The sequence below is a fragment of the Pseudopodoces humilis genome, chromosome 19, assembly GCF_049639895.1.
Source record: "Pseudopodoces humilis isolate 2021_Gansu_Grassland_sample_001 chromosome 19, ASM4963989v1, whole genome shotgun sequence".
NCBI lineage: Eukaryota > Metazoa > Chordata > Aves > Passeriformes > Paridae > Pseudopodoces > Pseudopodoces humilis.
Window position 1 is genome coordinate 3232065 of NC_142218.1, and position 23559 is coordinate 3255623.

Genomic DNA, 23559 nt, shown 5'->3' on the forward strand with positions numbered 1-23559 from the left:
AGCAGCCGCTGGTGCCGGGCTCTGGAGGGGGCAGAGGGCCGGCTGCTGCCCGGGGAGCCGCGGTGCTGCCCTGCCCGACAGACCAGCTGGGCCGGGGCTCCATGGGCACACGGCTCGGGGCCACAGGGGGCTGGAGTAGAGCCCGCGGGGCCCAGGGAAGGGAGCAGCGTGTGGGGCTCAGGCTGGCGCCCCTGGGTGCGGCACTGGGCAGGGCACAGCTGCCAGCCCCACACACTGAGCTCCTCCAGCCCGGGGCTGGGGCTTCCAGCCCGACCTTACCAGTCCCTCGCCGAACCTCCAGGTCTGATCCACCCGCAGCATCTGCTGGAGATCCTTCCTCTTCAGGAATCGGGCGGAACAGAGCAGCGTTTCCCGGGAGGCCTGGAGAGCAGCAGAGACCCAGAGATGGCACCACAGCCCAGGGCACAGGACCCACGTCCCTGCACCAAGCCCAGGAGGGAGCTGCAGCCTGCGAGGCAGCAGAGCAGGAGGCAGCCGAGCGCCCTGCCAGGGAGCCACGGCAGCTGCCGAGTCCTCACATCAACCACGCGCTGGTTCTCGTCATGGCAGTGCAAGGAGAGTGGGAGCAGACTCTGCTGCACGTGGGACTTCAGGGCCTTTTTTCCCTCCTTTGGCAATAAATCCATCACCTCTTGAAAGATGAACATGGAGCACAGCTGCACCTGGCTATCGTCCTGTACGAAAGGAAGAAATAAAGACCTCAGCATCAGCTGCTTCAGGCCCACCTGGGCACAGGCCTGCAAATGCACAGGGCACAGTGCCTAGGCAGCAGCCATGGCTGGAGACACAGAGCCTTACATTGTCAAAGAGCGGCAGGAGCGCCTCAGCCAGCTGCAGGCCGAGGGGGATGGTTATCGGGCCACCATTGTACAGGAACAAACGGCTGAGGAGAGCGATGCTCATCCCAAGCACATCGCTGTCATCTTCCCACAGGAGCTCCACCAGCCTTTCACGCAGGCTCCACATTCTTTTGGCCTGTGTGGAACACAAGTGTGTGAAATGCCACCCTGCTGCCACAGGGCCCAGAGGCCAAAGGCCTGTGCCAAAGCCCTGGGGCAGGAGGCAAGAGGCAGGAGGCAGGAGAGCTGGCAGCAGCTGCCTCAGTGGCCAAAGGCCAGCCAAGCCCAAGCCACTGCCTTCCCCAGCCCCACGCCGGCAGCCGCTGCCCCCTTCTCACCATGGAGGAATTCTTGCCGAGCACCACAAGGCCTCTGAGTGCCAAGCGACGCCTCTCCCTGCACTCGCTCTGCAGTTTGTTTGATGTGACCTCCAGGACGCTGTCACGGTATTCACTCGAGTCCAGGCACTCCAACATCTGAAGAGCACAGGCCGGTGATGGGGCAGCACCGCACAGGGCTGGGCCCAGGCAGCAGCACAGGGCGCGGGCACCGTCCCGGGCGGCTGCGGCACCGAGAGGGCAGAGAGCTGGGAGACAGCTCAGCGAGACAGCGCTGGCCTTCAGGCTCACCTCCACAAGGAACGCCATGGCGGCCAAATCCCCGTGTGCCATGTCTTTGCTGAGCAGCCCGAGCAGGTAGAATGCAATCGCAGAACACAAGGGCAGGGACACGTGACGCATTGCTCTGACGGGAGGAAAAAGGAACCAAGAGCCTGAGCCAGCGGGACAAACCTCTCCATGGACTGACTCACAGGAGGAGCTTGGCCCTTCTCCACCACCCTGCAAGGGGACCCGGGCCCTTTGGCAGGCAGCTGCTCTTGGGCACCCTCCTCTCCCAGGCTTGTGCAGTGTCCTTGGCCATCCCTTGGTGACAAGGCCCTCTGGCCCATGACCACGGGGACTGTGTGGGGCACCCCAGGCACGGGGCACAAACGCTGTTTGGGGGCAGCTCACCTGGCCAGCACACCCACAGCACAGTGGTGCGTGCCAGCACACAGCAGCGTGTCCCAGCCACACTCGTCTTCCACTGCCGCCACCACATCCTCATAGTGCAGTCGGCAGAGCAGGGCCTTCAGGGTCTGCACTGCAAACCTGTGTGCACAGCAAAGCCCAGGTGATGCTGGGAGCACGGGCTCCTGCCCTGGGGACATGGCAGGGACAGGAGGACTGGCATGGAGCACCTGCTGGGGCTGATGGCAAGGCCGTGTTGCTGCTGGCATCTCTTCCAGAAGGTATCGACCTTCTCTGGCCTATCCAATGTGCTGAAGAGCACTTGCAAGAGCAGATGCACCAAGAGGCGGGGGAAATACACTGTCACTGCATGTGGGACACAGGGCAGCTGGAGCATCTTCCATATCACCACAGTTGCCTGCGAAGGACAGAGCAGCCCGAGTCAGCGCTCAGTGCCCAGGTGTCCATGTGGCAGGGCCTGAGCGTGGGAGGGAGAGGCCAGTGGAGATGTAGGGACAGCAGCCGGCCTGGTGGCCCTGGAGCTGCTCCTAGGCCAGGTTTGAGCCCAGTGCCTGAGGCAGGGAGATGCCATGGGAGGAGGGAGGATGGAGACCTGAGGGAGAGGTGACCTTGGGGTGAGCAAAGGTCAGCTGCAGAAACTCACAGCCAGGCCAAGGACAGCCGTGTGGTCCCCGTCAGAGGTGCACATGCTGTGCTCTGGCCAGTTGCCCAGCACATCCAGGAGAATCAGCATGGCCGGCTCTGCAGCCCTGCACGAGCACATGATGCTCTTCCACATGGCGGGAGCAGCTCTGTGGGGTCAGAGTTCTGTGTCAGGGGGGTCTGGGACACATCACCGTGGCCTGGGCAGCAGCAGGGAGCTGAGCTGGCTGCCAGCCCCCTGCCTCTGCCCCCTGCCCCTCAGTGGCAGCCCAGCCCTGTGGGGACTACTGGCCCCTGAGGGCAGCAGGCTCGGGGGCTGCTGTGCCAGGGCTGACAAAGGGAAGAGCCACAGGGCCCTGGAATCCTCTGTTTGTCAGACACCTGGGCCAGGTGTGCAGGGTGATGCCCTGAGCCTTCTGGGCACGTGGGCCCTGTACCTGTCACACGATGGGGCCACACGCAGGAGAGCCATCACCACGTCAGCAGGCTGTGCCTCTGTCAGATCCAGAAGGGGCCTGTACAGATTGTACTCAGGAAACTCATTAGCCTTGAGCCACTGGTGGATGTACCTCACCATGGGGAGCACCTGGAGAAGGCACAGGGAAACTTGGAAAGCTGCCAGCAGGAGTAATGTGCCCAGCTTCCCAGAGAAGTGCTTCCCTTCCCACCACACTGCCACGGCCTCAAAGGCTCGCAGTGAGCAGCAGGCGTGGCCAAGCAATTCCTGGGAGGATCGAAGCCAGGCCACAGGCTGCTTACTTGCTTTGGACTGGAAGGACCCTCCTCCACAAGCATGTCCAGCAGGGCAGCACTGATCTTGGTTTTGAAGATGGGAGAGTATGCTCTGACCATAGTGCCCATGGCACTGGTCTCTTCCTCCCGAATTCTCTTCATGAATTTGCAAATCATCTGCAGCAGAAGGGCAAGAAATGAGGGACGTTGCATGGAGTGCTCCAAGCGTGGTGCTGGGCTGAGCAGGGCCAGCAGGCCCAGCCCAGGTGGGGATGGCTGCAGGTACCTGCGCTGTCGTGCGGAAGAGGCCACGGCTGCGTTCCTGCTCTCGAGTGCGCTCCATGGCTGCTCCTGGCAAAGAGCGAGCGCAGCTTGAGCTGAGGGGCTGCGGGAGAGGCCGGAGAACACAGCCCAGCCCTGCACTCCCCAGGCAGGGACAGCCCCGGGATGCCCCAGGGCACAGAGTACAGCTCCAGGGTGTCTGCCCCAGCCCCACTTCTGTCCTGTCCATGGGCGTGTCCCCAGGGGATGGGATGGGATGGGATGGGATGGGATGGGATGGGATGGGATGGGATGGGATGGGATGGGATGGGATGGGATGGGATGGGATGGGATGGGGCCAGGCCAAGCTGGCTGCAGGCACCAGCCCTGTGGCCCAGGTCTGCCGCTCACCCTCCTGCGGTGGCTGGAATTGCTCCAGCTCTCCAGGCTGCTGTGCTGGGGCAGTCCCAGGGCCTTCTTTCTCCTCCTTCACCCAGGTCACCCTGGGGACACTTGGAGGTCTCTGCTCAACATCACTGCCTGGATTCATGGCTACTTGCAGCAGAGATGGCTCAGAAAAGGTCCAAGTCGGTAAGTCCTGCAGCCGTGCCTGGAAGGCACCTGCAGGAGTGAAGTCTTGGCAAGGCTGCAGGACAGCCAGTCCTGCACTTGGGTCTCAGGGGCTCGTGGCACAAGGACAGGAGACTCGTCGTCAAGGACCGCGGTGAGGAAATGCCACGGTCTGGCCTCGAGCACACCTGAGAAGTGCGGTGCTTCACCTCACCAGAAGTGAAGCCTCGGGAAGGCTGCAGGTCACCGAGTGCTGTGGTCTGGCCTCGAGGTGACCTGCAGGAGTAACGCCTCAGAAAGGCTCTGGGTCAGCAAGGAATGAGTGCGCCGTGCGGGGGCTCCTCACAGCACCACTCTGTCCCGTCCTGCCCTGTCACGTGCACCAGGCACTGTGGTGTGGCTGTGTCACCGCCAACACTAATGTCACCCCATGTCACAAAGGGCCCTTGGACACCCTGTCCCGTTCCATTCCACGGTTACCATGCTGCACCGTGTCACCAAGGGCCGTTGCACACGCTGCCCCCTGCCCTGGGGCCACACCCATCCCCCCCAAAGTGGCCCAGCTTGGAAGCAATGCCTTGGCCCAAGTGTCTCAGACAGCCCAACAGGATCTTTAGGAACAGCTCAAACCATCAGCAAAGGCTGCCCTGCTCTGTGGGCTCAGGGCAGCAGAAGGAGCCCCCTGGGCTGCCAAGGCAGCCGTGGCGGGAAGGGCGCGGGGCCCTCCACAGAAGCCGTCACGGCCTCCTTGGGACATGTCCCACCTGGTGGCCATCCTAAACGTGGCGGTGTGACACAGACCAGGAACGTGTGGGCCAGGGCCCGAGTGCTGCTCTGACCCCACTGAAATCAGCAGGGGTGTCAGAATCCTGCCAAAGCAGGCCTGCCACCCCCTGAGCCCTGGCAGCGCTGGTGCCCATCTCCTGCCCCAGAGACCTGTGCCCTGGGGGGGCTTCTGTGCCAGAGGGCAGCCAAAGCCAACGTGCATTGGGGGCTGTGCTCCATCCTACAGGGATTGTTGGCCAGAGCACCTGCAACAACTGGTTGCAACACTTGGGATGTGTCAGATGATGTTGCTCCTTCCTGGAACGTTGTTTTTCATGGAAGGGACTAGCAGTAGCACAAAAACACCAAAAGCTACTGAATTTTGCTGGACAAAGAGACTCCACAGAGATGCTGCCATGTATCCTTGTGCCTTTCTGTCTTTCTTGCATTTTGGAAGAAAAAGAATTGGCCCAGCCTCTGCTGCAGTTGCTGTGTGTCTGCCTGTGGCAGCTCATGTGCAAACACAGCTGGCTGCCTGCTGAGCACGGCAATGGACGGCCACAAACAGGGAGGTCCCCAGTGAACATCGAGGCAGACACCTGGGGAAGTGCAGAGGATAGGGATAACTGGGGATAACTGTGGGAACAGAAGCTGGTCTGTGTCTCTGATCATGGTGCTGATGCCCTAAAGCTGGGCAAGAAAACAGTACTCCATTGTATAAAGGCCTATAGAGCAGGTATTTATTTATTTGATGCTGGGAGTGAGTGGCATAGCTTCAGCACAAACTCACTCCTCCATTCTTCACACAGTACTACCTTTTATACATTTTTTTAACTTAATGTTCACATTATACTTTCCTAACCTTCATATTGCAACCTATTTTATAATCACATGCTAAATTTGCTGATTTCCAAAAAATTCTTCATTCACGTACCCTTTTACAAAGTCACTAATTCTTTCTGCATCCAGCTTTTTGCATAGCTGAAGCATTATCTCACTGCCTCGGCACCAGCGTGCCTGGTGTCCAGCCTAGGACACTGCAATAAAATGGAACAAGGCAGTGTTGGTACCTCCAACACAACAGTGGCAGTAGAAAGCAGGGCTGTTGTTATCCCAGGCCAACCATTTGTGTATCCACTGGAGTCACAGAAGCACCTGAGCATTTCTGCAGCTCATTTAGGATACAACTGGGAGGCTCCAACCAAAGCAGCAGGGCTGCAGTTGATTTGTGCCCTGCGCTAGGAACATTTGAAGCCACGGATGGCTGCTGAGGAGACGGGGCTGTGATGCTCACGTGCAGCCAAGAGAGCAAGAGCAGCACCTTTCCAGGGTGTGAAGGGGCTACAGAGAAGTGGGAGAGTGACTCTTTGTCAGGAACTGTAGTGACAGGACAAGGGGAAATGGGTTCCAATGGAGAATAGGAGTGGATTTGATGTTAGGAAAATATTCTTTGGTGTGAGGGGGGTGAGGCCCTGGCCAGGCTGTGCAGAGAGGCATTAAAGGCCAGGCTGAACAGGGCCCTGAGCAACCTGGTGAGGTGGGAGGTTGCTCAGGGCTGAACAAGAGGACCTATAGGGTCCCACCCAAGCCAAACCATTCCAGAATTCCATCATTCCAGGCCCTAATGGAAGTGGTCCCAGGACTCCTGTAACATCACTGCTCCCAGAGTTGTGATGTCTCAGCCCGTGTCCCAGCAGCAGAAACGCAAGCAGGGCAGGATCCCCTCGCTTGGCTTTTGTCTCCTGAACAATCTGAGCACGGGGCAATGCAAAGCAGAGGAGGGCCAGAGCTTTTGGGGGCTCCAAGCCCTTAATATCAGCCCCTGCAGCTGCAAAAGCTGCTCCCCAGATGCTGGCTCCAGCAATTCCCAAGGCCATAAAGGCCTTCAGAGCCTGAATGTGGATTTTGCATCCCTGTAGCTTGATGCCAGCTCTCAGCCCAGGAGTCCCTGTGGCTGCAGCAGGAAGGGTGGCAGAAGGTTTCCTGCCTGCTTTGCATTGCTGCAGGGGCTGCTCCTGTCAGAGCCCCCTCTCTGCTGGTGACAGCTTTGCTCTTGGGGACACCGCTCTGCAGCAGCCCAGGAACACGAGCGGTGCCCAGTGCCGGGAGTGCCACCAGTGGTTCCCTCCTGTGCACGGGGACCCAGCCCCAGGGTGGCTGTGCCAGCACCCCCAGGGACCTCCAGCCTCAGGAACCCAGGGCAAGGGGAAACCACAGCTGTGCAAATGCTGCCTGTGCCCAAAGCAAATGCAAAGACAGACAGCCTGTGACAAACAAGGACAATTTATTTACACAACAGCAGAAACAATAATAAACTATGGAAAGTATGTACAATGTAAGAATTTTTATAGCAAGAATCCATAAAAATATTTAAAGATCTATCTAAAAACAGTAACATAACAGACATATTTACAGACTAAAGGACATATATAAAATCAACAGCCTCAGAAATATATTTACAGTATAAGGGCCCTATAGAACACCTGGAATCTAGTAAACGTATTTACAGGAAGCTATCAAAGAACAACATATAAAACATGTGTACAAAACAAAGATTTCTGCAGCCATAATCTCTGTTATTCCTGCAAGAGAAGGAGGCATCATGGCCCCTCCAGCCCAGCCCTGAGGGCTGTTCCCTGTGCCCCCAGGTTGGCACACACTGGCACAGTGGGACTCTGCCACCAGCACTGAGCCCAGCTGGGGCTGGGAGCCGGGCCCCAGGCGCTGGGACGGGGCTTGCGTGGAACAAAGCAAGTGCAGGGCAGGACAGGGGTGGTGCTTGTGCCACCACAATCCAAGGACCCCCTGGGCAGCACCGTGTCCCTGAGCGGGGCCACCCAGCCCAGCCCCAGCCTGGCAGCAGGGGACGCACTCTGCCTGTGGGCAGGGCATGGCCAGCACCTGCCTGTCCTGCTGCTGGGCTCGGTCTTCATCCCAGGATCATGGCCTCCTCCTCGACTTGTTCACCATTTCCATCTCCTCAAGTCATCCTCCATATCAACCTCCAGCTCCTCAACAAACTCTTCAACATCCACCTCCATCATTTCTTCATCATCTACCACCATATCTACTTCTATTTCTTCTTGATCTCTGTCAGACTCTGTGAGGCAGCCCAACCTCACTGTGGGGTCCCTGTCCCACCCCATCCCCACAGAGCTCCAGCCTGCCTGGGCAGTCAGGGGTGCCCCCCTCCCTGGAATGGCACTGTACCTTCACTGAGACAGGAGTGCACATCCTGCTGGGACTTGTGCTTCAGTCCAGACAGCAGGAAAATTCCAGAAGGCAGGAACAGCTCAGGACTGATGGGCATATCAGGGAGCAGGTGACAAGTGAGCACTGGTAGCAGGTGAAGGGCATGCTGTGCTCATTTCCAGCTGCTGGCAGTGCCATCTGGAGCACTCTGAGAGCTGTGATACCACCAGAATTCCAGGGCTGCTCCGCAGTGGTGGATAGGGATCGTAGAATGATCAAATCCTTGAATGATTTCACTTGGAAGGGTCCTAAAGATCATCTCATTCCAACCTGAGCAACCTCCCACCAGACCAGGTTGCTCAGGCCCCACCAAAGCTGGCCTTGAATGTTCCCAGGGACGGGGCATCCACAGCCTGTGCCAGGGCCCAGCAGCCTCACAGGAAACTATTTCCTCCCATCATCAAATCTGAACCTACTCTCTCTCAGTTTGATCCCATTCCCCCTTGTCCTGTCACTGCAGTTCCTGGCAAAGATTCCTCTCCCACTTCCCTGTAGCCCTCTCACACATTGGGAAGGTGCTGGGAGCTCTCCACACAACCTTCTCCAGCCTCAACAGCCCCAAGTTTCTCAGCCTTTCCCCATAGGGAAGCTCCCCTCAGGAACTTTGTGGCCTCCTCTGGAGCTCCAAAGTTCCACGTCGTGCTGGGCCCCCAGAGCTGCAGGCAGCCCTGCAGAGGGGTGTGCCGAGGTGGGGGAGAGAGTCAGGGTCCCCTGGCTGCCCACGCTGCGGGTGAGCCTGGCACACGGGGGGCTCTGGGTGCCAGGGCACAGGGCTGGCTCCTGTTGGGATGCAGATGTGAGCCTGGTGTCCAGCTCTTGCTCTCTTGGCTGCACGTGAACAACACAGCCCATCTCCTCAGCAGCCATCCGTGGCTTCAAATGTTCCTAGCACAGGTCACAAACCAACTCCAGCCCTGCTGCTTTGGTTGGAGCCTCCCAGTTCTGTCCTAAATGAGCTGTGAAAATGTTCAGGTCATGCTGTTATTTCAGTAGATACACAAATGTTTGCCTTGTGATGACAACAAATCTTGTTTATTTTTACACTGTTGTGTTGGAGGTACCAACAGAGGGTTGTTCCTTTTCATTACACCTACTCAAAGTTAGGACTGATAGTTCCTTTGTATATTGAAACAAAAAAGTAGAAAGGACCTGCTTGGGTTTATTTACATCTAAATTTTGCATGTTCCTAATAGAAAATGAAGCCTCTCGATTTCCCACACTGTCATTTCAAGCCCTGTTGCCGGGAAATGAACATTCTACAAGTACATGAAAGGGTTCTGAGATCTGCCCTTTCCCAGGTGTCCCCAGGTGAGGAGGCCCACACTTGGCTCTGTGTGACAGGAGGACAGAGAGCAATCCTGTCCCCTGAGGAACCGCGGCAGCGCACATCCAGACACAGGGCCAGGAAAATCTCGGCCTGTTTTCTCCCAGGGCAGAAGCTGGGAGCACCTCCCTGCCCTGGCCATCAGGAACATGCCCTGGGGACACCCGGGAGCGCTCCCCAGCTCCAGGGACATCAGGGATGGGCTGAGGTTCCCTCGCTCAGCCCCTTCCCAGGCCCTGCCTGCAGCGCAGCAAAGCCGTGTGGGTGAGGAAGAGGGTAAGAAACGGGAAACATGAAGAGGTTTCAAATTCCTTTCACTTTCTAAGGCAGGCCTGCACTTCCTGCGTGCTGCCCTGCCTGCCAGGGGTGAATTTCAGCTCCCGGGAGGGCAGCAGATAACGCAGCCCCGGCAGGGGAAGGTGCCCTCAGGGAAGTGCGGATCGCTGAAGCTGGAAAGGGCCTCAGCGAGCTCTGCGCCAGCCATTGCCATCGCTCTGGGCCCCCCGCAGCCCGTGCATGCAGCGATCGGATCCCACGAGCTGCAGCCCCAGACGCGGGCGAGCAGCCCCACGGTTCCAGTCGCCCTCTCGATATCGCGACATGACGTCACGCGCCCCGTGACACAGCCTGGCGCGTGCGCGCTGAGCGCTCCCAACGCGGCTCCTCCCCCTCCCGCCCCCGGCTCGCGGTATCGCGCACGAGCGGAGTTTTCCCTAAGCTGATTGGTTTGTTCAGCTGCCAATCTGCCTAGAGGGCGGGGCGACGGGCGCAGCCCGGCCAATCACGGGGCGGTCCGCAGTGTCCGCACCGAGCGGCCGGAGCGGATCCGGGCGGCGGAACGGGCGCGCCGGGAAGGACCGGGGGTCTGTGGGGAGCTGGGGCCGGAGAGGGACACAGGGCTCGGGGGTCAGCGGTGTGCCAAAGGCTGCGGCTCGGGAAGCGGGGAGCGGGTACCAGAGAGGGGCCGGGGGTCAGGGCTGGGGGCCGGAGACCGGCGAGGGGACAGGGAGCGGGGGTCAGGGTACAGGGGTTGGGGACAGGGAGCGGGGTTTTGGGGAAAGGGAGCGGGGGTTGGGGGACAGGGAGCGGGGGTCAGGGGACAGGGGCTGGTGCCCGGCGGGCCCGGCTGGGGCTGTGGTCGGGCGCTGCTGACCCCTCGCTGTGCTGTGCCGCAGCGCTGCCATGGCCGCGGGCTGGCAGGACGTGCTGCGGGACGCGGTGGCCGTGCGGGACGCGGCGGCGGTGGCGGTGGACGCGGCGCTGCTGGCGGGGGTGCTGGTGCGGACCGGGGAGCAGCCCCACGCCTCGGATGTGAGTGCACAGCGCGGGGAGGAGCCGCTGCCGTGCCGGGGGTCCCTGAGCCCTTCGCCGGGAGCGGCTCCTCGAGGGACAACCTGCGCTGTCCCTTCGCTGGGGCTGCGGCTCACAGCCCATCCCGATGGGACAGCCCTGCCGTACAGACTCCTTTTTCCAAGGAGAGGGATGGATCTGGGGCGGTTTAGGAAGTTGCCTGTTGTGGTGCTAGGAGTTAATCCCTTTCCCAGCCTCTCATCACCCATATGAACCTTTGAACCAGAGGAGAGCCTCACGGAGGGGCCTCTGCTTTTGGCATGTTCCCAGCTACAGTCAGCATTTGTCCCATAGCTGGGGTGGGGTGACACGGGTGGAGGTGGCTGGTGGGTGAGATTTGCCTCTGGGCGATCCCTGGTGAATGGCTGGGGTGGGAGGGCTCAGTCTGTTGGAGCAGAATGGCATGAGGGGTCTCAGGGGAAGAATACCCCTGTGCAGGAGGGGTGGGGCACCATTGGGGAAGGTCCCTGAGGAGCCTGGGGGCGAGCAGGCAGCTGGCACAAGGGGTACAAGGAGAGAGGTCTTCACCACAGCACTGCTCCTTGATGTCAGGTCAGGGCTCTGAGCGATCTCAAAGGGTGAGAGGAAGAGGGAGCCTTGAGGGAGACACCAAACACACTGCCAGTGTCCCTTGTTTCATGTACAAATCCAGGGGAATTGGAAACTTCTCTACAGTGTAATATATGTAATATATGGAATTTGAGTGTGACCCCGTGCCTGAGATGTGGGATGAGCCAAGGCTCTGGAGTCACTGAGCAGGGATCAAAACAAGTATCTGACAGCCAGAACCCAGGACTGGCAAATTGATCTTTTTCTTTGCCCCTGAGAAGTTCTGGAGGCAGTGCTGTCCAGTTCACATGGACACAGGGGGAAGCACTCAGCCCAGCCCAGGCGCTGGAGCAGCAGTGCCCAGGTAGTTCATAAAGCAGAACCCTGCAAAGTTATGTGCCCACAGGGCTGGGGGTGCCTTCAGCCTTCAGGCAAGCAGAGGAAGCACCTCACCAGCTCCTCTTCAGCTGCCCAGACCTGACTGCTGTGCTGCATCCCTGCTTGCAGGTGGTGAATTACGCGCCCTTCACGCTGCTCCCGTCCGCAGTGCCACGGGCCTTGTTTGAACAAGCCTACGCTGTCCAGCAGGATTTTAACCTGCTGGTGGATGCTGTCAGTCAGAACAAAGAATTCCTGGAGCAAACTCTGGCCAGGTAATGTTTTTGTGTGTTGTATTTTAATTAAATGTTTAAAATGTAAAGCCTTTATCACCTTTCTGGCATCCCTACCTTTCTGAGGTCTTCTTGGGCCACAGAAAATGGGACATCTGGCCAAGACCTGATTCCCTGCAATGATCTTCAACTTTGCCACTTTTTCAGGCTTGTGAATTCATATTTTTGGCCCCTGGGCCTTAAATGCATATCACTGGAGTCTTTGAGTCCTGGATTTAGGAGTCTCTTTTAGTCTTATCCTGCATCTGCCTGTGTCTGTCCAGTAACCACCTGGTTAACCACTGCTGGAGCAGTGATGAAAAGGAGGTGTCTGTTCTGTTTCCACACTCCCCATCCCCTCTTTGCCAGCCACAAGCTCTGGACTGTCCAGCTCTGGCTGCTGGGTTCTGCTGAGTTTACCTGTGGCTGTTGCCCTGGGCTGGAGTGACCACCCCTGACTTTGTCACTCATAATTGTGGGGCTGATGCTTCCACAAATCCCTCTTCCCTTCCCACTGCCTGTTCTGTGCTGCCTGTGCACATGCTGCTGCCTCTGGCACTGGGACAAAGCAGAGGAGGCTGTTTTCCAGCATCCTTTTGTTTTGTTAAAGCCTGACCCCTTGGAGCTGTTCCAATGCTTGTGCCTGTTGCAGAGCTGGCTGCAGCCAGAGCTTGTGGGGACATGTTTGTACCTGTGGTTAAAGAATGCAGCACCTGGGGCTTGTGCTCAGGTGCCTGCCCTGTGCCAGGGCAGCTCCCTGGAGGTGCTGCTCAGGGATCTGGGGCCCTGAGAAGAAGCCAGATCTACTCTAGCAGGGCCACAGTGTGTGGGATTTGGAGCCTGACAGGACAGGGGGATTGGATGAAGCTTGTGAAGCTTCTCTGAACTGTGTGTGCAGGCACAGAGAGACCTGTGGTTTCTTCCCTGAACCTGCAGAATTCTGCTGCATTTCTTTGCCTTTACTTGTCCCATCTCTGCCCTGCCAGTGAGTCACCTCTGCACAGGAGGGCCTTTTGTGGAGTGGCTGTGCTTGGCAAACTGGGTTTGTGTTTGCACTGAGCATTCATGGGGAGGTTTTTGACAGTGCTACAGCACTTGGTTGAGCCCCAGCCCTGCTCTTTGTGCTGGAGAATGCCCCTGTTAAGGGCTTTTTCTGCAGAAGAAATTATTTTCTTGTTCCTCTGTGACAGCAGCAGGGGGCTGACGTGGTCTGTGTTTCTCTCTAGCACCATCAAGGTAGACGACTTCACAGCTCGACTCTTCAGAATCTACATGCAGGTTTTGGAGGAAGGCTTGGCTCAGGTACCTTTGCAGGGGATCCCAGTTGTCTGTGCCCCTTGGCATTGTGGTGGGGCTGGCTGGGCTCTGGCAGCAAGCTTTGGCACTGTGGACTCTGAGCTGTCCCAGGCTGGTCACTCCCTGTGCTGCAATGTCTTGTCTCAGCTGGCGAGCCCAGGACCTTGCCCTGTTGAACAGCTGAGCTCTTTGGCTGGTGCTGCTGGAAACAGCCTGGCCTGGAGAAGGAGTATTTCATGTGGTTTGTCCTCTGAGAGCCTGAGAGTGGGCAGGAGCTGCACCAGCCAGGCCATCCCTGCAGAAGCTTCTTTACTCTCAGGAGTGTTGGGAACTCCTCTGGAGCTCAGGGAGGGCTGTGGGCCCTGGGCAGGGGGCAGAGCACCCAGGTGTGTGAGCTGCAGTGGCTTTTATCAAACTGAGGGTGACAGGACAAGAGGCAATGGCTTCAAACTGACACTGAATAGGTTTAGATGAGATATTAGGAAATTTACTGTGCAGGTGGTGAGGTGCTGGCACAGGTTGCCCAGAGAGGCTGTGGCTGTCCCATCCCTGAAAATAGTCAAGGCCAGGTTGGACAGGGCTTGGAGTAACTTGGTCTAGTGGAAGGTGTCCCTGCCCACTGCAGGATGAGATGGTTTTTAAAGTCCCTTCCAACCCGAACCATTCTGGGATTCTCTGACTGGATCTGCCTGGGGAGGATTTTGAAGCAAGGTCATCAAAGGATTTGCAGTTAAAGGCAACAGGAGCTCCCCTCCCTGTGTTCCAGACTGTGTTTTTGGGCATCAACCGCTCGGATTACATGTTTGACTGTGGGCTGGATGGCGCAGCAGCTCTGAGGCAGATAGAGATAAACACCATTGCTGCCAGCTTCGCGGGGCTCACCTCCCGCACCGCCGACGTCCACAGGTGAGGAGCACCTCTGGCCCCTGCGCTCTCCAAGCTGCTCCCTTGCTCCAGCTGGGCATGGACGTGGCATTTACAGCGTTTGTGTTCCACAGGTTGGTGTTGCAAGTGCTGGGAAAGACGGAGGAGGCGTCACACCTGCTGCCCAACAACCCAGCAAAGGGGCTGGCCTTGGGGATTGCCAAAGCCTGGGAGCTCTACGGGTCCCAAAGGTAAGGACAGAGGAGGAAAACATGAACAGGAGCAGTGCAGGGAGCCTGAATCACAGAGAGGGAAAGCTGGTGATCCAGCTAGGAGCATGTGGAGTGTTTATGGGTTTAATGATGTCCTTGGTGTCTCTTCCAGGGCTGTGGTGATGTTTCTGGTGGAAGAAGTTCAGAGGAATATTTTCGATCAGCGTTGTATAGAAAATGAGCTTTGGAACAGGTAAAATTTGAATTTTTCTGGGATGGGAAAGGAAGGAGATGGATCAGTTTCTGGTATGGAAAGCTGAGCAAACCGCTGGCAGATCATAGGAAACATAGGATGGGTTCCTAAACAGGGAGGTTTTTGGGCTGTAGGATTTCTGTGGCTCCATAGCACAAAGCCTGAAGCTATTTGTGAAGGAACCTACAGATCCTCCTTGCTGCAGCCACCGATTCCACGTGTGATTTGCACGAGTACCTGTGCCCAGGCTGGTGACTGTCACGCTCCTCTTGGCAGGAATATCGGTGTGGTCAGGAAGCGGTTCCGGGACGTGTTTGAGCAGGGCTCCCTGGATGCCAGCAGGAGGCTGTATGTGTGAGTATGAGCCAAGGTGCGCATTCCCGCCGGCTCCGGGGCACACGGGGCTGCCAGTGGGAGCTTGCAGCCAAAGCTGAGTGTAAGTAGTGACTGTCTGAGCTGCAGCCTGCTGCTTCCTCTTGGAGCTGAGGTGGTTTTGTGTTCACACAGACACACATCAGTCCCTCCTTCCTTCAGGCTTCAGCCTTCATTGCTCTGTTGGATCTTTACCTCCTCCACAAAGGTCTGCTCTGAGCAGCCCTGGCTATTCCACAGAGCCATTTCCTGTTTACTGTTCACGTGCTGCTCTGCCAGTGGGAGCTGGGCTGGGTTGTTAGTGCTGGAGGAGGAAGCATTCCATGTCCTTTGGGGATCTCTCGAGTTTGAACTCACTGTGTCTTGCCTGCTCCCTGTGGAGACCAGGACGGGAGGATCACAGACTCCCAGTTTGTCCCAAGAGTGACGCTTGTCCTATTTCCAGGTAATGTTCTGGGAGCTGTATGAGCCTAAGGGAACACGTGGTTTCATGACAGTGATTTTTCTGTAGTGAGGCTGATTTTATCATGGTTTGACCTTTGGGGTCTGTGCTGTGTTTAATTAATGAATATATTTGTCATGGCTGGAAAATTGAGGGGAGAGTTGTGTTTCCTCCTGAGCTTCCTCCCCTGTCACTGCTGGATGCCTCCTGTCTGCCTGCCAGCAGCTCCCAGACCAAGTGCACAGTTTTGAGGCCAAAGTTTGGGCTGTGCTGCCAGCCCAGCCCTGGCAGGCTGGTTTGGTGCCTCTCAGGTTGTTGAGTCCTACCTTGAATTGCCACAGAACCTTGTTCCCTCCAGCTTCAAGAATCACAGAATCACAGAGCTGTTAAGGTTGGAAAAGACCTCTGAGATGGAGTCCAACCTATAACCCAGCACCAGTGAACATGTCCTCCAGGTGCCACAGCCTCACATCTTCAAGTCCTTCCACTGCCCTGTGCCACCTGTCCTAGTTCTTGACCACCCTTTCACTGAAGAGGTTTTCCCTAATCTCGAGTCTAAACCTCCCCTGGCCCAGCCTGAGGCCGTTCCCTCTCCTCCTGTCGCTGTTCCCTGGGAGCAGAGCCCGACCCCCCCGGCTGTCCCCTCCTGGCAGGGATTGTGCAGAGCCACAAGGGCCCCCTGAGCCTCCTTTTCTCCAGGCTGAGCCCTCCAGGCCAGTGTGGGGTAAAAGCTGTTTAAAATGAAGTGCTTACCTGTCTGCTGAGCTGTGTCAGAATTATTGAGTCTTTGGTTAGAGCACAGGCTGCGTGTCAGCTCCTTGTGTCTTGGGACAGGCCAAGCTGTGGTTCAGTGGAGAGGAGCCAGGGCTTGCAGTGTTCAGCTTGCTCTGGCAGAGCCAGGCAGGAGCAGGAAAGCCAGAGGCCAAGGAGAAGGGGCAGGGGCTGTGATTTCCCCCGCTTGGTGCTGGGATGGGGCAGGGCCTGGCCTGGCTTTCCATTCCGGTTTCCATTCCAGGGACGGCCAGGAGGTTGCGGTGGTGTATTACAGAGAGGGCTACGTGCCCCAGGTCTACGACCAGCAGGTCAGTACCCCCCTCCCTGCCCCAGAAACCAGCAGCTGGGCACTGCCCAGGGAGCTCGAAATAATCCCAGGGGCAGCTGCCCTGTCGGGTTGGGGTCAGTCCTGCCTGGTGTGGCTGAGAGCTCTGAAGCTCTCAGAGATCAGGTGGTGACCCTGCAGTAAGAAACATGGGTGGCTTTCTTCTCCTGGGGGTGATCCCTTAGTGCAGCACTGAATTGCTTCGGTACAAGAGGGGTTAACACAGGTATGAACACCTGCTTAAAGGTTTCAGACTTGGTCTGCAGATCTGTGCTCTCAGCAGGATCGGGCTGCAGGTAATAATAGCACCGAGCAGACCTAGCTGCTGTCTGGAGGTGGCAGCACTGCCCAAGCTGGGGAAGGAGCAGGCAGTGGGTTCGTTTGACCGTGCTGCTCCCAGAGGTGGTGGGAAATTCATGTCTGCTTTTCTCCGGAGTGCTACTCCCACCCCCTGTCCCTGCCAGCAGGCAGGGAGGAGACAAACCATATGTCGATAACTGCACGGAAAAGAGCAGAGCAAACCTTTTGTGTGTTTTTTTAATCCCCACGGGGTGGTTGCTCCTTCTCTGCCTCAGAACTGGGAGGCGCGGCTGCTGCTGGAGAGGTCCCGGGCAGTGAAGTGTCCCGACATCGCCACGCAGCTGGCGGGCACCAAGAAGGTGCAGCAGGAGCTCAGCAGGCCGGGGACGCTGGAGAAGCTGCTGCCCGGCCGCCCCGAGGCCATCGCTCGCATCAGAGCCACCTTTGCAGGACTCTACTCCCTGGACCAGGTGAGTGGGAGCGGGGCTGGAGAGGGAATGGACGTGCACACCTGTGCCCTTTCCTTGAGAAGAGAGGGCTTTGTTGTGGTCCTTGGGGAATTTGATGCCTCTGCTCAGAGGGATCTGCTGAGGAGCGCCTGCTGCTCCCTGATGCTTTGGTGTTGGCAAAAGGCATCATTTGGGTTGGAAAAGCCCTCCAGGATCATATAATCCAGTCTTTGACCAAACACCACATTACCAATTAGACACTGAGTGCCACGTCCCCTCATTCCTTGAACACCTCCAGGGGTGGTGATTCCATCCAGCTCATTCCAGTGTAAAACCACCCTGTTAATGAAGAAATTATTCCTGATGTCCACCTGTTTCCATCCTTTCCTTCCAGGGTGAAGAAGGTGACAAAATAGCTGCCACAGCCATCGCTGACCCCGACCGCTTTGTGCTGAAGCCTCAGCGTGAAGGTGGAGGTATGAGCTGGGCTGTGGAGGTGTGAGCTGGGCTGGGGCCCTGGGGGTTCCATTGTGCTTTGTGATGTATTTGGGACAGGCAGTAGCTCTGTACCAGCTCCTGGTCTTGTGCTGAGGGATAAAGGGTGGTTTGTGACTACTCATGGCCATGGGGATTGGTCCTGCCACTAAGGCAATGCTGCTCCTGGAGGAGCTCCCAAGGCTCTGGTGCTGGGTGTGGAGAGCCCAGGCAGCACCTGGGGAGACAAAGGCTGGGTCATTTGGGCTGCCAGGGCCACATAGCTGGGGCCAGAGGCTTCTGCTGTCCTGGGAGGGCTTGATGTGCTGGTTTTGTTTGCCAGGGAACAACCTCTATGGTGAAGAGCTCAGGGAGGTTCTGGAGAAGATCAAAGACAGCCCTGAGAGAACCTCCTACATCTTGATGGATAAGATCAAACCCCAGCCAGCACTAAATTACTTGCTGAGGGCTCACAGTCCCCTCCAGATGTCCAAGTGCATCTCTGAGCTCGGGATCTTTGGTGTCTATGTGAGGTGAGGAATGTGCTTGTGTTCCAGGGAGTTCCCTGCACCTGATGCAGGAGTGTTTTGCCCTCTGTGCTGCCCAAGCACAGCCACAGGACAGATGTCTGAGGACGTGCAGGTGCAGGGGACAGATGTGACCGTTCAGTCTGTGCCCCTGGCAGCAGCTCTGAGTACGTGTGCACACGCTGAGCTGCTGCTCTGAACCTGCTGCCAAACGAGCTGCTGGAAAACCACAGGGCTCGTGCTGGCACTTAGTGGTGTAATGAGATCTTGGGATTGATGTGTCTCATCCCTCATTTCTGGGAGCACTTCTTGGCTTCTGGATGCAGCCACATGTGTGGCTTTTCTGAAGCCCTGGTGATCTCTGAAATACCTGAAGGCCTAATGCCTGTTCAACCCTTAGAGGAGCTGCTTTTGTTTAAAACCCTCATAGGCCATGTTCCCCTAGGGTATAAATGAAAGTCCTTTTCACACAGTTTTGGGAACAGAGGTGCTCTGGCAGCGTTCAGCCCCTGGCACTGCCCATTTGCAGGAGGGCCAGTGCAGCCACCACTGCAGGGCCCCACTGTTAGCCCTGGGGCTCTGCCCTGCCCTGTGTGCTGACAGGGAAGGTGCATCCTGCTGCCCCAGAGAAATGCCACGAGCTCTGTGCTCTGCAGGGCTCAGTTTGCCTCTCCTTTGCAGGCAGGGCCAGGAGCTGGTGCTGAACCAGGCCGCCGGTCACCTCCTGCGCACCAAGGCCATCGAGCACGCGGACGGCGGCGTGGCAGCCGGGGTGGCTGTGCTGGACACACCGTACCTGGTGTGAGGAGCCACGGCCCCACCCTCCTCTCTGCTGCCTGAAGAGCTGATCTGCCCCAGGGATTTCTCCTTAGGGTGCGCTTGCTGAGGTCTGACATGCTGGAGGCTGTGAGGAGGGACTGTGTGATGCAACTGCTCAAAGGTGCCAGCCCCAGCTTCTTCTGGTGATTCTTCCTCCAGGAAGAATTCCCTTGCTCTGCCTGCTCAGGGGGCCCTGCCCTGGGCACAGCCCAGCTGTGACTCCCAGGACTGCAGGGTTCTTGGGGATGTTTCCTTGGGGCCTGGCCTGGGGGCAGGGGGACACAGAGCAAAAGGGTCAAAGTGCCACACCAGGCCTTTGTGCTGCTCCTTGATGCTGCGTGATCTCTAGACATACACACAGCCTAAGGAATGAGAGGAGAAAGGTGGGTGGGCAAGTATCAGCCTTCATCTTCATCCAGTGCCTCAGTGCTCACCAGCTGAAAGAGGAGAGCCCAGCTCCACTCACCATGGCCCCTCCAGCCCTCCTTCCTGTGCTGCTGCTGTCCTGATTTTTCTTTTCCCCTGTCCCTGAGGATCCTCAGGGTTCCTGCACCAGGCACAGCTGCTCTGGGTAATCTGCCCAAGGGCCTCTTGCTTCCTTTTGCTTTGCCCAAGTCCTGTTTTATTGGACTGGGTGCTCATCCCAAACAATGCTTCTGTGCCACACAGGGCAGGCAGCAGTGCAGGGTCCAGGGCAGGCTCCTGCTGCCTCCTGCAGCCCTGTCCAACAAATCTCCACAGGCTGGTGTGAGAATCCCTCAGAAATGGAGGCAGCTCCCATGGCAGCAGTGAACTGGAACCTCCTGTGTGTTGATAAATGCCAAATCACCCTGGGTTTGTGCCAGTGCATCCCACTGCAAACCACTGAGTGTCTTCCTGTCAGGGAGCACCAGCCTTGGGAATGGTCCTGCTGAGACTGGGAGCTCTGTGGTGAGGAAGCAAAGGAATGGCAGGGGAGGCTGAGCAGCACAGCCCCAGCTCCAAGCACCTTACTCTGGGACCAGCACCAGCAGGTGGGGAGATGTGGCTCCCTCTGGGTTTCACGGATCAGTGGGAACAGCACAGCAGTGGAGGAGTGTGGGCTCTCCTGCTCAAGGTCTTCTGCCTCTTCCTCCAGCCCCTTTTCCTCATCAGCCCTAAAAGCTGCACCTTTCTGGCAGTGAAGAGCCCAGGCAGCCTCAGCCCAGCCCTGTCAGTTACACAGAACCAGCACAAAAGCAGAATTCCTGCAGAATGGATGTGCTGAGTGGCAGAACCAGCACAAAAAGCAGAATTCCTGCAGAATGGATGTGCTGAGTGCCAGAAGCAGCACAAAGGCAGAATTCCTGCAGAATGGATGTGCTGAGTGACAGCCCTGCTGGCTCTGCTGCTGCGGCATCAATCACCAGTCACCTGGGAAACTGCTCCATTCTTCAAGTGTGACTGAAACTGGGATTCCTGGGTGTTTTGTTGGGGGATTGATTACCCCAAGCCAGAGATTAAAAGGAATGTGCAATCTGACTGTGCCGTTTGTGCCAGGTTTGTGTGAGCCCAGGGGCACACCTGGCCAGGTGTGCAGAGATCCATGGCTGTGTCTGGAAGGGGACCAGGCCCAGGGTGGAGGTGAGGCAGCCCTGAGCTGTGCTGACAGCCCTGAACCTCCTCACCCAGCTCCCTGGCACCAGTGCTGCATGAGGAGGGCGGTGTCACACCATCTTGTGCTTTCCATGGGCCTTGGAGCAGCACTGGTTGGAGCCCAGGGAGAAACTGAGGCAGAGCCAGCACAGTAAATCCCAGTCCATGGAAAAACATCATGCTGGCAGGAACCTGCCCCTCTCCATCCCAAAAGCCAATCCTGGGTTCTGGCATGGCCAGGCCAACTGCACTGAGCACCCTGGACTCAACAGCACACAAGCACCTCCCACCCACACACACTCCACACCTATTTCCATTTTATTTTCTTGAATTTTATTCCATTTTGCATTAAATTCTTGCTGTTTTCCAGCCAAAATGACATAGCTGACAAAGAGTAACAGGAGGAACGATGATGTAGGAATCCTTGTCACCAAGGTGGCACAATCCAGTGGTTCAGAGCTGTGGGGACACATGGGATGCAGGCAGGCACCGAGGTTACAGGTGACACAGGTGCTGTGCCAGTGAGAGCAGCAGGTAACAAGTGAGATTTGGGACTTGGCCAACAGCCCACCAGAGCACCCCAACCCCGAGGCAGCTGCCCCTCCTTTCCAGCCCCAAGTCAGCTCAGGTTGCAGGTAATCTCTGTCCACTGGCACTCCCCAAAACAACTGTTGCAGCAAGTTTTAAAGCCCAATTCTCCTTTGGTTTAAGTGCAAAATCAAACAGTTCACATGCAGGTTTCACAGAGACATTGCAAAGGAGGTATCAGTCCCAGCTCAGCTCTGGCTGAAGTTAAATGTCCTTCACTGGAGGAAGGATGGCTTTGGCAGGACCCTGGTGGTGGTCAGGCTCTTGGGGAAAAGGTTTGGGGGCCTTTAGCTCTGATCATCCTTAAGCCATGTCAGATTTAAGCAAACATTAACTTTAAACATCTCCCACCATTTTTTCCTGATGAGGAGATGTGTAGGGCTCCCACAGCCCTGCCTGCCTTGGTTTCTCTGCTGTAGCAGTGGTCATGGTGCCATGGGGAAGGTGCCTCTGCCTGGCTCCACTTCCCCTCCATCCTTTGGTGTCACAGCTCCCAGTCCTCCCCCAGGACACAAAAGGAGCATCCAGCTGCTCCAGCTCTGGTTCAGCTGTGAGCTGGTGGCGGCAGGGCTGGAGGAACCAGGGCTCCATGGGACATGTCACACCAAGGCCTTTCCCTTCCTGGCTCCCTGCAGTGTCCTTGGCCAGTGAAGGACCCTGGACTAGGGACAACGTACCAGCTGGCACAACACAGTGGGGAAGCAGCAAATCTTGGTAGCAGATTGCCCAAAAAAACCTGTTTAAAGCCCAGAACTCCCTGGAGCCTTGCCCCACTGCCCTGGAGGCTCTGGGAAGCTGTGGATGCAGGATGCAGTGATGATGTGGCTGCTGCAGTGCTCCTGCGGCTTGCAGCACTCCGAGGACAGAAGGAAGCTCAGCTGCCCCGTGGGCAGTGGTGGATGCCCCTCCCAGGCCTGCCTGCATTAACTCCAGCACCACTTCCCCTCCAACCCCCAAAGCTCCTTCCCACTGTGCACAAGGTGCCAGGGCCCCTCCAGGACATAAAGTAAATTAACACCCTCTTCCCCCCCGCCACCCCCCACCCCCAAATTAAATTAAAATCAAGAACGAGGTGCTGAAAAGGGAGGAGGATGAGTCTCTCTGTGCACCAGGCCGACCCTCAGATGTGTGACATCCATCTGGAACACGACAGACACCTCATCCAGGGCATGGACACTGCCTCTCCAGAGCCAGACTCTCCTCGTTCCTACGATTGGTACATTCAATTCAACAGGTGAAGGTTTCCTCCCCGGGCAGGCAGTGGCTGTTGGAGGGACCTGTGCACCAGGTGCCACTGCCACTGTTCTGCTCAGCAGGGACACGTCCTGCTGCTACTGGTTAGTGTCACATCTGCCATTGAAAAGGTGTTTGATGATGCCCGGGTCTGCCAAGGTGGAGATGTCCCCCAGATCTTGGTCATTTTTGGCAATCTTCCTTAATATCCGTCTGGTGATCTTTCCTGTAATGACAGCCAAGAAAGGGAAGCAGGGGTCAGAATCCCAGAATGGTCTGGGTTGGAAGGGACCTTAAAGATCATCTCTTTCCAACCCCCTGCCATGCACAAGGGCACCTCTTCCACCATCCCAGGCTGCTCCAAGCCCTGGCCAACCTGGCCTTGGATATTTCAGGGATCCAGGGGCAGCCACAGCTTCTCTGGGCACCCTGTGCCAAGGCCTCCCCACCTTCACAGGGAACAATTCCTTCTTTGTCTGCCATCCACCAATTTAAAGCCATCACTCCTTGTCCATCATTATCTGTCCATATAACAAGTCCCTCTCCCCAGGAGTCAGGATCTCTTCAGCATCCTCTGCAGAAGTGGGAAGTACCAGACCTGTGCATGCTGCTCACCCTGAGCTTGCACCTCCCCTAATCTGAGCAGTCCTGGACAAAGCAGTGCAGGCTGATCAACTTCCACTGGTAGGAAGTGTCCAGAACTCCCCAGCACCATCCCTGGAGCTCACCTGAACGGGTTTTGGGCAGGCTGGGGGCATGCTGGATGTAATCAGGTGTTGCTATAGGCCCGATTTTTTCTCTGACTGAAAAAAAACAGATTTGCACTGTAAGGACAAGGAGAAGCCACACATCCTTTCCAGTCAGGATAGAAGGTTGACACAGAGCCCAGCTGCTGGACACCTGGCAGGGCTGCTGCACCTGAGCCTCCACACAGTGGGAAGGGACAGCAAGACCTGCAATGCCAACAGGGCCATAAACACATCTCCCCAACAGTGAGAGCACTCCTTTCATTCCATCCATCTTCCAGAGAC

The 23559-nt window shown here is 57.1% G+C and overlaps 2 protein-coding genes across 4 annotated transcripts in view; one reads left to right on the forward strand and one right to left on the reverse strand.

The window, feature by feature from the left end:
- Positions 1 to 10202: 10202 nt before the first annotated feature.
- On the forward strand, positions 10203 to 20593 carry GSS (glutathione synthetase). The gene is made up of 13 exons (XM_005524640.3): positions 10203 to 10300; positions 10613 to 10748; positions 11844 to 11989; positions 13213 to 13288; positions 14049 to 14188; positions 14281 to 14397; positions 14531 to 14611; positions 14888 to 14965; positions 16441 to 16507; positions 17100 to 17294; positions 17668 to 17749; positions 18091 to 18280; positions 18956 to 20593. Exons 2-13 carry the CDS (start codon positions 10620 to 10622, stop codon positions 19077 to 19079), a joined length of 1425 nt encoding a protein of 474 aa, XP_005524697.2. The 5' UTR covers positions 10203 to 10300; positions 10613 to 10619; the 3' UTR covers positions 19080 to 20593.
- Positions 20594 to 21017: 424 nt separating this feature from the next.
- ACSS2 (acyl-CoA synthetase short chain family member 2) overlaps positions 21018 to 23559 on the reverse strand; it is a 29547-nt gene continuing 27005 nt past the window's right edge. For all 3 annotated transcript variants that reach the window (XM_088064487.1, XM_005524891.3, XM_014254230.2), the window contains 2 exons: positions 23257 to 23331; positions 21018 to 22754 (listed from right to left, as the gene is read on the reverse strand). In XM_088064487.1, coding sequence (XP_087920613.1) covers positions 22627 to 22754; positions 23257 to 23331 — 203 coding nt within the window. In that variant the 3' untranslated portion in view covers positions 21018 to 22626. The remainder of the gene's footprint in view (positions 22755 to 23256; positions 23332 to 23559) is intronic.